Source organism: Culicoides brevitarsis, chromosome 3 (assembly GCF_036172545.1).
Source record: "Culicoides brevitarsis isolate CSIRO-B50_1 chromosome 3, AGI_CSIRO_Cbre_v1, whole genome shotgun sequence".
Taxonomy (NCBI): Eukaryota; Metazoa; Arthropoda; class Insecta; order Diptera; family Ceratopogonidae; genus Culicoides; species Culicoides brevitarsis.
Window position 1 is genome coordinate 5947366 of NC_087087.1, and position 12237 is coordinate 5959602.

Sequence of the window (12237 nt, forward strand, 5' to 3'; positions counted from 1 at the left end):
GAGCAAAAAAACTGTGTCAAAAACTGTGTCAAAGCAATTTTTGTCAAATTTTGCTCCAAATGGATAAAAATTTGTCAGAAGGCTCTAATTTATCATTTTTAATCATTTTAAAAACTAAATCAAGAGCAAAACTGTGTCAAAAACTATGTCAAAAACTGTGTCAAAGCAATTTTTGTCAAATTTTGCTCCAAATCAGAAAGCTCTAATTTATCATTTTTAATCATTTTATAACTCAAAACTGCCAAAAAATTGAAACTGAAAAAAAATTTTTTTCTTTGACACAGTTTTGATTTGAAAACTAAATCAAGAGCAAAACTGTGTCAAAAACTGTGTCAAAAACTGTGTCAAAGCAATTTTTGTCAAATTTTGCTCCAAATGGATAAAAATTTGTCAGAAAGCTCTAATTTATCATTTTTAATCATTTTATAACTCAAAACTGCCAAAAAATTGAAACTGAAAAAAATTTTTTTCTTTGACACAGTTTTGATTTGAAAACTAAATCAAGAGCAAAACTGTGTCAAAAACTATGTCAAAAACTGTGTCAAAGCAATTTTTGTCAAATTTTGCTCCAAATGGATAAAAATTTGTCAGAAAGCTCTAATTTATCATTTTTAATCATTTTATAACTCAAAACTGCCAAAAAATTGAAACTGAAAAAAATTTTTTTCTTTGACACAGTTTTGATTTGAAAACTAAATCAAGAGCAAAACTGTGTCAAAAACTATGTCAAAAACTGTGTCAAAGCAATTTTTGTCAAATTTTGCTCCAAATGGATAAAAATTTGTCAGAAAGCTCTAATTTATCATTTTTAATCATTTTATAACTCAAAACTGCCAAAAAATTGAAACTGAAAAAAATTTTTTCTTTGACACAGTTTTGTTTTAAAAACTAAATCAAGAGCAAAAAAAAACTGTGTCAAAAACTGTGTCAAAGCAATTTTTGTCAAATTTTGCTCCAAATGGATAAAAATTTGTCAGAGGGCTCTAATTTATCATTTTTAATCATTTTATAACTCAAAACTGCCAAAAAATTGAAACTGAAAAAAAATTTTTCCTTTGACATAGTTTTGTTTTAAAAACTAAATCAAGAGCAAAAAAACTGTGTCAAAAACTGTGTCAAAGCAATTTTTGTCAAATTTTGCTCCAAATGGATAAAAATTTGTCAGAGGGCTCTAATTTATCATTTTTAATCATTTTATAACTCAAAACTGCCAAAAAATTGAAACTGAAAAAAATTTTTTTCTTTGACACAGTTTTGATTTGAAAACTAAATCAAGAGCAAAACTAAATCAAAAACTGTGTCAAAGTCATTTATGTCAAATAGTTCTTCAAATGGTTAAAAATTTATCAAAATAAATTAATTGAAAGTTAAAAAATTTAATTTTTAAAAGTTTTAAATTTAATTTTGTAAAATTCTTGTTAAATTTTTTGTTTAAATTTTTTTTTAGAAATTACAAATTTTTTGATGGTTATTTTAAAAAATAAATTAATTAAAATATTAATTAAATTAAATTAATTTTAATTATTAAAAATAAAATATTAAAAAAAACAAAGTTAATTAATTATTAAAATTTATTTTTGAATTTTTGAAATAATTGAAAAATTATGAATTCAGGAATAAAAAAATGTTATTACCAAAAAAAAAAAAAATTGTTAAAAAATTTTAAATTATTTTTTAATTTTTTTATAATTTATTTTTAATTAATATTTATTTTTAATCAATATTTAATTAGATTTTAATTAATTTTTTTATTTTTACAAAATTTAAAATAATTTTCTTAACGGCTTTTATTAAAAATAATTTTTAAAAAACAAAATCTGTCAAAATTCTTTCTGTTTACCTTTATCATCTGTTTATTTTTAACACATCACAACAAAGTGTCTTTTTAACCATTCATTTTTTCCATTCCTTTGTTTCTCATCACTCTCTTCAAAAAAAAATCTTTTCATGTTCCAACGATGCGTGTAATCCCGTTTCTCCGTTTCCGTTTGACGCCTCATCGTGCCATCGACCAAAATCTCTTCGTCCCGAAGCATGAACCAGCAACCGAGGAACAAATAAAATCCCTTCAAGACTTTCTGATCGACAAACCGAACACTTTAGTGCTAACTGGCGCCGGAATTTCAACCGAATCCGGAATTCCTGATTATCGCAGTGACGGCGTCGGACTTTATGCTCGCAGCAATCACAAACCCGTGCAACATCAAGAGTTTCTGAAAAGTGCGGATATCCGGAAAAGGTATTGGGCTCGAAATTTCATCGGATGGGAAAGTTTCAGTCGGAAGGAACCGAATGCAACGCATTATGCTTTGGCGAGATTTGAACGCGAAGCACGAATTAGCGGCATTGTGACGCAAAATGTCGATCGTTTGCACACAAAAGCCGGCTCAAAAAACGTCACGGAGCTCCATGGCAGCGGATACGAGGTTGGATGTCTCAGTTGCTCGTACGAAATCGATCGTCATGAATTTCAGGTGATTCTGAAGCAAAGAAATCCCGACGTCAGTACACCCGAAATTATGGCGAACATGGTTCGACCCGATGGCGATGTCGATTTGCCGCAAGAAATAATCGATAATTTTCACGTGCCGCCCTGCCCGAGTTGCAAAAATGGATTTTTGAAGCCAAAAATTGTCTTTTTCGGCGATAACGTGCCTTCCGACAGGATTTTGAAGTTAATTCAACTTATCACGACGAGCGATGCCGTTTTGGTGCTGGGATCAAGTCTCTCCGTTTACAGCGGATTTCGTATCGTGCTGCAGGCGAAAGAGCTGGGAATTCCCGTGGCAATGGTCAATATCGGAACAACGCGTGGCGATAAACATGCCGATGTCAGAATTCATGCAAAATGCGGAGACGTGATTCCGCATCTTTTTAAATTTAAATAATTTTTTTTATTTTTTAGTTTTTGAACAAAAAATTTTTATTTAAGGAAAAAATCAAGAAAAAAAAAATCGATGCGAAAAAAAATATTTTTTAGGGCTTGTTGCGTTTCTGTCCAAGGAATGGCGGATTTTGCAAGTTGAAGAAACCACTCGAAGTGTTCGGAGCTGATGACTGATTAAATCCGAATGTTTGTTGTTGTTGTTGCTGCTGTTGAGCTACTCCCGTCGTGTTATTTGACTGACCTTAAAAAAAAAATAAAAAAAGACGCGTTATGTTAGTACTTAAGACGACTTTAATTACTCAATAAAATATGCGAAAATAATGATTAATAATTTTATTGCTGTTTTTATTGTTTGCAAATTTTTTCTATCTTTCTTCGATAATAATTTTGATTAAAAATATGTTAAAAAAAATAATTAATAAGATTATCGAATTCTATAAAAAAAAAAATTAAAATAAAATGAATTAAAAAAAAAAGAAATTATAAAATATTAAAAAAAATAATTTTCGTTTAAAAAAAAATTTAAATTTAAAAATTATTTTTAATTAAAATTAATTTTCTAATTTTATTAAAAAAAAATATTTGACATCAACTTATAATTTTTTTAATTTATTTTATTTTGAATTTTTTCATAGAATTCGATAATTTTTTTTCCGAAAATTAAATTTTATTTGCATTCGAATAAAAAAATTGTCTTAAAGTAAATAATGTGAAAAAAAATTAGAATAAAACATAGATTTAAAAATTAGGTAAAATATTTAAAATATTATAAAAATAAAAAAAAGAAAATATTATAAATTGAATTAAAAAAATCATTAAAAAAATGTAAAAAAATTTGTATTTTAAAAAATTCAATTTAAAATATTTAATTGCCAAAAAATAAAAAAAATACAAAAATTGGATAGAATAAAAATTAATTGAAAAATTTGAATTCAAAATTATTTCGAATCAAAATATTTAATTCTCACAATTAATTTTTTTCATAATTTTAAAATAATTGTCGATTTTTAAAATTTGATATAAAAAAAATTAAAAATATAATTAAAATTAAAATAAAATTAATTTAAATTAAAAAATATAATATAATTATTTTTTAATTTAAAAATAAATAAGGACGCTCCAAATTTTTTTTCTATGTTTTTGTCCCCTGCCCCATTTCAAAAGCCGAAAATCCAATGGGGCAAAAAAAAGTTAAAAATTTCATCAAAATTTACCATTTTTGGTCTTTTTCTATATTTTTTCAAGGAATTTTCAAAAAAATTTTAAAATATTTTCAAATTATAAGAATTTTTGTATTGAAAAACGAAATTCAACATGAATTTTCTTCTCTAAAAATATTTTCAAAAAAATTTTTTTTCAAAATTTTTTGACAGTTATTGACAGTTAAAATTAGGAACGGCCTAATTTTGAAAAATATTATATTGAATTAAAATATTTAATAAATCAATTGATGAAAAATTAGAGAAAAAAAATAATATAAGAAATTCAGAGTATGAAAAAATAATTTAAAAACAATTTTCCGTAAAAAAATTTAATATTTTAATTTTGAAAAAATTAAATTAATTTAAATATCTTTTGTTTGTCTAAATTTTTAAATAAAATCGTCTAAGTTTTTTTTATTTGATTCAATATTTTTTTTCATTAAAAATTATTTTTAAATATTTTTTGTTTTTTTTTTTTTTAATTTTTTAAAAATTCTTTTAGGTTAACAAAAAAAATATAATAAAAAAATAAATTTTTATGAAAATTCATTTCTAAATACTCAAAAACAAATCAAATAATAAAAAAATTATTACCTGACATATTTTTACCAAAGCTCAAATTCCCCAAAGTCGAAAAAGGCGTCGGTCCCGCGGAAACGAGACTTCCAAAACTCTTATCCACAGCCTCCGCCTCTGACTTTGTGTTAAAAACATCAGTTTTGTCATTCAACAAATGTCTCCTAAGGCTCAAATATTGCTCTTTCTGCGCCTGAACCTTTTGATGCGAGTCATAAAGACGTCCTGCGAGCGCAATAAAACTCTCATGCAACTGCTGAAGTCCCTTTTTCAGATCCTCGGGCGTAAAAGATTGCGGATTTGTCAGCGAAATCATGTGTTTCTCCGTCAATTCAACCTGATTCTTCAACGTCATCAAGTCATTTTCGTATTTTTGCGTAAGTTCGATGAAATATTGAAGCGGCGCGGTGTTTTCAAATTGCAAACCAACGGGCGTGTCATGTGTTCGTTGTGCCATATCCGTGTGATGAATGACTTCCGTGGTTTCTTGACGCAGCAATTTGACACTTGCCTTGTTGGATTGAACTTTATCCGCCAATTCTTGCACGTTGAAGGCCATATCTTGAATTTCGCTTTGCACATTGAGCATTTTGCGGGTTGTAGTGCGCGCGATATCGGAACTCATCGTTTTTTGGGTCTTAATGTGCGTTTTCAAGGCTTCGACTGTGTTCACAATTTCGACGGGGACTTGATTTTCCTTGACTTTTCCACTGTCACTCTTTCCTTCGACGGGTTTTTGGAGCGTTGCATTGATATCGATGCCTCCAAGCCCGGCAGGTTTCGAAATTGTGACCGTTGTTGTCGTTTGAACACCCGAAACTCCCAAATTTCCGCCGAATCCTGTCAATGTGGGAGCATTTGATGCCGCCGCAGTCGTTCCAAAGCCCGATAAGCCTCCGCCGAAGGTCAATCCGGGCGTTGCTGTTGTCCCGGAAGCTGCTGTCGACGTTGTCGTTGCTGCGCCAAAGGAAAATCCCGTCGAAGCGGGTGCCGTTGATGTCGTCGAAGTCACTGCCGAGCCAAATCCAAAGCCCGGAGCACTTGTAGTCGCTGCAGGAACGCCCAAAGTTAATGTCGGAGCAGTTGTTTTGGGCGCTGTCGACAATCCAAACTGTAAACCTGAAGCTTGAGGTTGCGTCGTTGTCGTCGTTTGACCAAATCCGAAGGCAGGAGGAGCAGTTGTTGCTGGCGCGGCATTTGTTTGCCCGAAATTAAAGCCTCCCGTGGCTGCTGGAGCTGCTTGTGACGTCGTACCGAGCGTTAAACCCGTTTGAGTTGAAGCTGCTGCGGGAGTTCCGAAGGAAAATCCCGTCGTTGGAGCTGTAGATGGCGCGGAAGAAGTCGCTGCGGGCGTCGAAGACGATAAACCGAAGGAAAATCCGCCTGTAGCGGGAGCTGGAGCTGCTGCCGGTGTCGATGTGATGCCTCCAAAGCCTCCAAAACCCGTAGAAGGAGCAGCTGGAGTCCTAAAATGATGAAAAAATTCCATTAGAGTCACGAAATTTTTGTAAAAATATCAAAACTTACGACGCGGAGAAGCTAAATCCCGTATTTTGTGTCGTTGTTGTCGCTTGAGGCGTCCCAAAATTGAATCCCGACATATTTTCCGCAATTATTTCTTAATAAAACAACAAAAATCTCTCAAATTCACCGAAAAAACGTGAATTCCCGCTTTGTTTTGGTCCGAAAATGACATTTCACACATTTGACAGGTGAAGAAATCCAGTCACGAACCTGCGAAAAAAATAAACAAATAAAAAATTGTTCAAAATGCAGAAGAGAAAAGACAAGAAACGGCAAAAAGATGTGAGTAACATCCAATTTCAGCATCGAAACGGGATCAGGAAGTCATAAATCACGCGGGAAAATTGAAAATCATCGGAAATGGGAAAAATTTGACTCAAAACCGGAAAATTAACTTTCTCCATTTGGTAAAAAGTTACAACGTCAACAAAATTTATTCGTAATTTTGCGATTTTTTCGCCGATTTAAAGGCAAAAAGTTGAATTTTTAGCAAATATTGTCCCAAAAAGCAATAATTCATGAAGAAATTGAGGAAAATCCTTCATTAACAAAAATTGGAAGTCATCATGTAACGAGGATCGTGTCTGAATATGATTTGATTATCAATTAATTATCACGTACTGAGACAAATCCACGTTTCCAGTCGAGTAAATATAGAACGTAGATACAGTTTTGATAAGTTCTCAACTCGTTAAGTTAATCGCAACTGGAGCAAATCAATTTTTTGCGTTAGAATTGCTCTATCGTGTCATACTTTGGAGCTTAAAATTTGAAATTTTTATAAAATTTGCGGTTTTTTGGTAATTTTTTAAGAAATTACGTCTTAGAATTACCAAAAATGACGAAGTTCATTCAAAAAATTCACTTCCGGAACTGTTATCTATAAAAAATTTAATAAATTTGCCGATTTTTTTACCCGTACGTGGCTAAAATGTCGTTAGAGCAAAATGATTTATGATTTCAAATGATTTTTTTTTGAGATTTTTAAAACAATTTTTAAAATTTTTAATGAAAAAATATTTTTTTTTGTAGGATTATGAAGAGAAAGAGGTCGAAAAAGCCACAAAAGAAGAGCTCAAAGTAGCAAAATGGATGCGATCGAATGTTCCCATCAAAAAAACTAAATTTTTGAATCATAATGTGGAGTATTTTTCATGTAAGTTTTTTTAATTTCTTCCAAAAAAAAATTTTAGAATTAATTTAAAAAAAAAAAAATATTTTTTTTAAAATTGTTTTTTTGAAAAAAACTATAAAAAAAATATTTTCGAAGAAAAAATTAATTTTTTAAAATTTAATTTAATTAATTTTATATTTTGAATAATATTTCAAATTTATGATTATTAATTCAAAGAATAAAATTTTATTTCTTTTAATTTTATTTAATTATTTTTAATTAATTTAATTTAATTTGTTTAATAAAATAACAAAAAAATTAAATTAATTATTTAATTAAATAAATTTATTTTAATTTTAAATTAATTATTTAATGAAAAAAAAATAATTATTTTTTTAAAAATAATGAAAAAATTTTAAATAATTTATAATTTAAAAATTTATTTTAATGTTCCTAAATGTTATTTTACCTTTTTAATTAAATTTTAAATTCGTAAAAATTAATTGTAATATTTTTAATTAATTTAATTTAATTTATTGAATTAAATGTAATTCAAATTAATAAAACAAAAATTATTTAATTTAGAAATTAATTTTAATTGTTAATTTTATTTAAAAAAAAAATTAAATTAAAAATTATTAATAAATTAATTAAGAAAGACAATAAAATAAATTTAAATAATTTTAATTTACAATTTTTTTTTTTAATTTTTTGAATAAAATTTTTCCAATTAAATTATAATTATTTTTTTAATTTAATTCAAATTAATTATTTAAAATAATTTAAATAATAAGAAAATTTAAAAAAAATTTTTTTTAAATAATTTATTTTATTTTTATTAAAAATCATCAAAGTAAATATTAAAAAATAACTTCAATTAAATAAAAATAAAAAATTATCAAAATTTTTAAATAAAATTCTTAAATTTAATTTTAATAATTTTTTTCTCAATTATTTTTCAGCTGGAAAAGCTCTCGACGCATTGATGAACTCCAAATTCGCACAAGGCGACAACTGTTTGTTCCCCCATCGACAAGCGGCGATCGATTTTCTCGACGGCATGTTGGCTCACAAGGTGTTTCATCGCGCAAAAAAGGTTCCCGTGAGCGAACACGAGCTCAAAGGACGCACCTCGAAGAAATCCAAGGACGACGGCAAGGAAAAATCCGACAAAAAACCCGAAGAAAAGCAAACAGATGCCGAAAGTAGTCATGCCGAGAACAAATCCGAGAAGCAGTTGGCGGAAAAAGAGAAACGCAAACGCAAAATTCGTCTCGACATGCATCCCGATCAAATTTTCGTCGACGGACACGAAGCATACGTTTGGATTTACGACCCGATTCCGATGCATTATTGGATTCTTGGCGTGCTCGTCGTAATCGGTGCAATTGTCATTTGTTTGTTCCCGTTGTGGCCCCCATCCCTGCGCAAAGGTGTCTATTATTTGAGTATCGCAGCGGCGGGATTTCTCGTTTTCATCTTGGGACTCGCTGTGCTGCGCGCAATTGTCTTTGCCTTTATCTGGATTGTCACGGGAGGCAAACATCACTTCTGGATATTCCCAAATCTGACGGAAGACGTTGGATTTTTAGCATCATTCCAACCCTTGTATCAAGTAAGACTCTCATTTTTTATGAAAAAATTAAAAAAATTAATAAAAAAAATTATTTTTTATTTTTAGCACGAATATAAAGGCGACTCAACCAACAGCAATAAAGATAAAAAGTCGAAAAAACGCAAAAAGGACAAAGATAGCGATGCTGAGGAGGAAGTTACGACGGAAAAAACGCCGCTTCTTGAACAAGATGAAGATGAAGCTCTTGAAACGGAACAGGACAGTCCAAAAAGAGATGAAAAGAGGTAAAAAATGATTTTTTATCAAAATCGAATTTAATTAAAAAATCAAAAAATTTTAGATCTGGCGACAGTCCATCCGAGAGTGAAAGTGAATCGTCCCAAAAATCATCCACAGGCAAAGATTTTGAATTTATTGACGACAACGAAGCAAAAGAAGCTGAATCTTAAAAAATAAAAAATTTTAAACAAAAAAAAGTAAATTAATAAAAGCATGTTCGTATGTGTACTGAAGTAAATTAAAGTTTTTTAATTTATAAAAATTCAAGTTAAAGTTCAATTTAATAAAAAAATATTTTTTGAAGCAATTTTTCTTATGTGTAAAAAAAATTGCTTATTTTATTTTTATTAATTATTATTTTTAATTTTCATATTTTCTCAATATTTTGACAATTTTTTTGAATTTTCCTTCTTAAGTTTTTTTTTCAGTTATAAAGTAATTTTATTCAGGTATAAAGTATTTTTGTTTGTTAAAAAAAATCAAATATTTTTAAAATTTCCTAAAATATTTTTAAATTTACAAAAAATTCAAATTTTCATTAAATCTTAAAATTCTTTTAATTTTCTTTTAAATAAACGAAAAATTAAAATGAAAATTTTTTATCAACTCAGAGTGAATAATTTTTCAAAAAAAAACTAATAAATCATAAATCTATAAAAAAAAATTAACAAAAGAGAATTTCAAATTTTTAACAAAATTTATATTTTTTATTTCGTTTAACGAAAGCTTTTGAAATTTTTTTAACAAAAAAAATTATTTGAAATTCAATTTTACGAAAAATTAGTCAATTTTTCTAAATTTTCCTTATTTCTCAAATTAAATTTTTTTTTCATTAAAAAAATTATTTTTTTTTGTGCAAAAATAAGACTTTTATGTTGTATAAAAATATATGAAACTTTTGCTTAAAATCAAAAATTTGCAAGATATTTAAAAATTTAAAATTAAAAAATTTGATAAATTTAAAAAATATTTTTTGGTTATGAGAAAATTAAATTTAAATTTTAAAATATTAATTAAAAATTTTTATTCAAAAACGACTTTAAAAAAATTCTTTCAAATTAGGTACCGATTTTTGAAAATTTATTTTTTGTTTTTTTTTGAAAAATTTTTATTCACTGAAATTTTTTTATGAATTTTTAAAAATTAAAAAAACTGTTAAAATTTTTAAAATAAAAAAAATATCTATGAGAAAAAGTAAAAAAAAGTTAGATATTTTTACAAATCGACTCCTTTTCACGCAAATAAAAATATTTGATTTAAAATAGAATTTATCGATAAAATTTATCAATCAAACTCAAAAATTTTTCATTACCTGCATTCTTTTTTAAGAAAAAATTGTTTTTAAAAAATAAAAAAAAAATAATTAAAAATTTTATAAAAAATTTAATATAAAAAAATAATAAAAAGAATACCTAATTATTAAAATTTAAAAAAATTAAAAAAAAAAATTAAATTTTGACAAAACATTCTAATTAAAAAAAAAATCTAAATTTTTTAAATAATAAAAAAAAAACATTTTTTTACATTTAAGGGATTACGATTACATTTATTTATTTATCATAATATATTTGAGATTACACATCTAAGTCCATTCATTAGAAATATTTTTCCATTAAGCTTATACGATTAAAATATTTTTATTTTAAGTTTTATGAAAGATAAAGAGGAAGAAAGAAAAAACGTCTTTAACGTCTCCACATATTGCCAGTTCCGATTGTTGCGCCGCCCGAACGACGAGCATCGTACTCATCTGCGCGCCCATAAGTGCGTTGCGTGTCCTCAAAATCCCTCAAACGACGATTATAACGATCCAGTTGCTCCTTCAAAATGGCATCTTCGTGCGCTGCCCTTTTTTCATCCAACTCCAAGCACCCAATGCCATCCAAACGTTCGAGATCCAACCATCCGCGGAACTTGATGCAAACCCCGTTCATGATAAAATGACTTTTGATGTGAACTTTTCCGTGTTCCTTGTCGAAATCGCATTCGCGTTCGTGCATGTAAAGACTCATCCCCGGATTGAACATCAGCTGGAGATTAATTCCCGTTGCGGCAAAGGCGATTTCCAAATGCCCCTCACGACATCCGTTCTGGAAACGAGCTCGACGCTCCTCCGGAGGACGATCGCGGAAGCCCGTGTAACGAATTTCCGAGTCGCGACTCAGTTTGCGGAACAAATCGTCAGTTTCGAACTTTTGCTTTTGCTCCGGCACGACGCGCGGCATCTTGAAGATGAAACGGGGACGAGGAGCTTCGTAGAGACCCATCGTGTTCAAGCCATTCATGTCGAAGGGCACCATGTTTATGCCCATGTCGTTGTACATTTTAATTTCTCGCCTTTCTTGGAGTTTTTGATGAAACTTTCACGAATCCGCGGAGAAATGACGTTTTGGCACAACTTGAGATGATTTTTTTGAATTTAAATGAACTTGGAACAGAGTTTTTTGCAGTTTTATTGTTGGGAATTTTCTCTTCAAACGACGACCATTTTAAAACCGCAAGATTTTGGAATTTCTGAAGCGACGCAGATGCGGAACTGTTTCCTATGTTGCTTTAATGATGAACATTTTTTGATAAAATTTTGATTTTTTGAAGAAATTTTGATGGAATTTGAATTAAAATTGTAAATTTTTGTTTTGAAATTAAGAAATTTTTCATTAGAAAAGCGAAAAATCCTGAAATTAATGAAATTTTTAAGATTTCTTACCCGAAATCGATAACCCAAGCTTAAACGGAATAAATACACAGCTGTTGTACGAGTCATCGTAGCGTGTACGAGTTGTGTAGTGTATTCAAAACAAAGATTGAGACGAATGAAATTAATAAAATTAAATAAAAAATTTTATAAAAACAAAAATTAAATTAAAAAATTTTAAAAATAAAAATTAAATTTTTATTAAAAATTATTAAATTTATTTTTAAAAAATTATTCAATTAATTATTTAATTTTATTAATTTTTATTTATTTATTAGAATTATTTAATAAAATAATTTAAATTTATTTATTTAAAAAAAGAAATAAAATTTAAAAAATATTTTTTTACAAGCATTAAAATGTAATTTACAAAATTATAAAAAA

At 28.1% G+C, this 12237-nt stretch overlaps 4 protein-coding genes across 4 annotated transcripts; 2 read left to right on the forward strand and 2 right to left on the reverse strand.

Moving 5' to 3' along the window:
- The first annotated feature begins 1871 nt into the window (after positions 1 to 1871).
- Positions 1872 to 2951, forward strand: LOC134833095 (NAD-dependent protein deacylase Sirt4). Its single transcript, XM_063847288.1, has one exon. The coding sequence runs from the start codon at positions 1959 to 1961 to the stop codon at positions 2886 to 2888; it is 930 nt and encodes a 309-aa protein (XP_063703358.1). The 5' UTR covers positions 1872 to 1958; the 3' UTR covers positions 2889 to 2951.
- A 25-nt stretch (positions 2952 to 2976) lies between these two features.
- LOC134833093 (nuclear pore complex protein Nup58) lies at positions 2977 to 6362 on the reverse strand. The gene is made up of 3 exons (XM_063847286.1): positions 6193 to 6362; positions 4684 to 6131; positions 2977 to 3128 (listed from the first exon to the last, which is right to left on the reverse strand). The coding sequence occupies exons 1-3, from the start codon at positions 6264 to 6266 to the stop codon at positions 2977 to 2979; spliced, it is 1674 nt and encodes a 557-aa protein (XP_063703356.1). The 5' UTR covers positions 6267 to 6362.
- Positions 6363 to 6378: 16 nt separating this feature from the next.
- LOC134833094 (translocation protein SEC62) lies at positions 6379 to 9355 on the forward strand. Its single transcript, XM_063847287.1, has 5 exons — positions 6379 to 6471; positions 7222 to 7345; positions 8266 to 8918; positions 8985 to 9163; positions 9220 to 9355. The coding sequence occupies exons 1-5, from the start codon at positions 6436 to 6438 to the stop codon at positions 9326 to 9328; spliced, it is 1101 nt and encodes a 366-aa protein (XP_063703357.1). The 5' UTR covers positions 6379 to 6435; the 3' UTR covers positions 9329 to 9355.
- Positions 9356 to 10693: 1338 nt separating this feature from the next.
- LOC134834110 (protein big brother) lies at positions 10694 to 11671 on the reverse strand. Its single transcript, XM_063848659.1, has one exon. The coding sequence runs from the start codon at positions 11480 to 11482 to the stop codon at positions 10844 to 10846; it is 639 nt and encodes a 212-aa protein (XP_063704729.1). The 5' UTR covers positions 11483 to 11671; the 3' UTR covers positions 10694 to 10843.
- Between the last annotated feature and the right edge of the window lie 566 nt (positions 11672 to 12237).

Coding starts and splice junctions, on each gene's coding strand:
- LOC134833095 (XM_063847288.1), top strand. CDS start 1,959: ATGCGTGTAATCCCGTTTCTCCGTTTCCGTTTGACGCCTCATCGTGCC.
- LOC134833093 (XM_063847286.1), bottom strand. CDS start 6,266: ATGTCGGGATTCAATTTTGGGACGCCTCAAGCGACAACAACGACACAA. Junction 6,132..6,192: donor GGATTTAGCTTCTCCGCGTC/GTAAGTTTTGAT, acceptor TCATCATTTTAG/GACTCCAGCTGCTCCTTCTA. Junction 3,129..4,683: donor CTTTGGTAAAAATATGTCAG/GTAATAATTTTT, acceptor TTTTTTTTTAAG/GTCAGTCAAATAACACGACG.
- LOC134833094 (XM_063847287.1), top strand. CDS start 6,436: ATGCAGAAGAGAAAAGACAAGAAACGGCAAAAAGAT. Junction 7,346..8,265: donor TAATGTGGAGTATTTTTCAT/GTAAGTTTTTTT, acceptor ATTATTTTTCAG/CTGGAAAAGCTCTCGACGCA. Junction 9,164..9,219: donor CCAAAAAGAGATGAAAAGAG/GTAAAAAATGAT, acceptor AAAAAATTTTAG/ATCTGGCGACAGTCCATCCG.
- LOC134834110 (XM_063848659.1), bottom strand. CDS start 11,482: ATGTACAACGACATGGGCATAAACATGGTGCCCTTCGACATGAATGGC.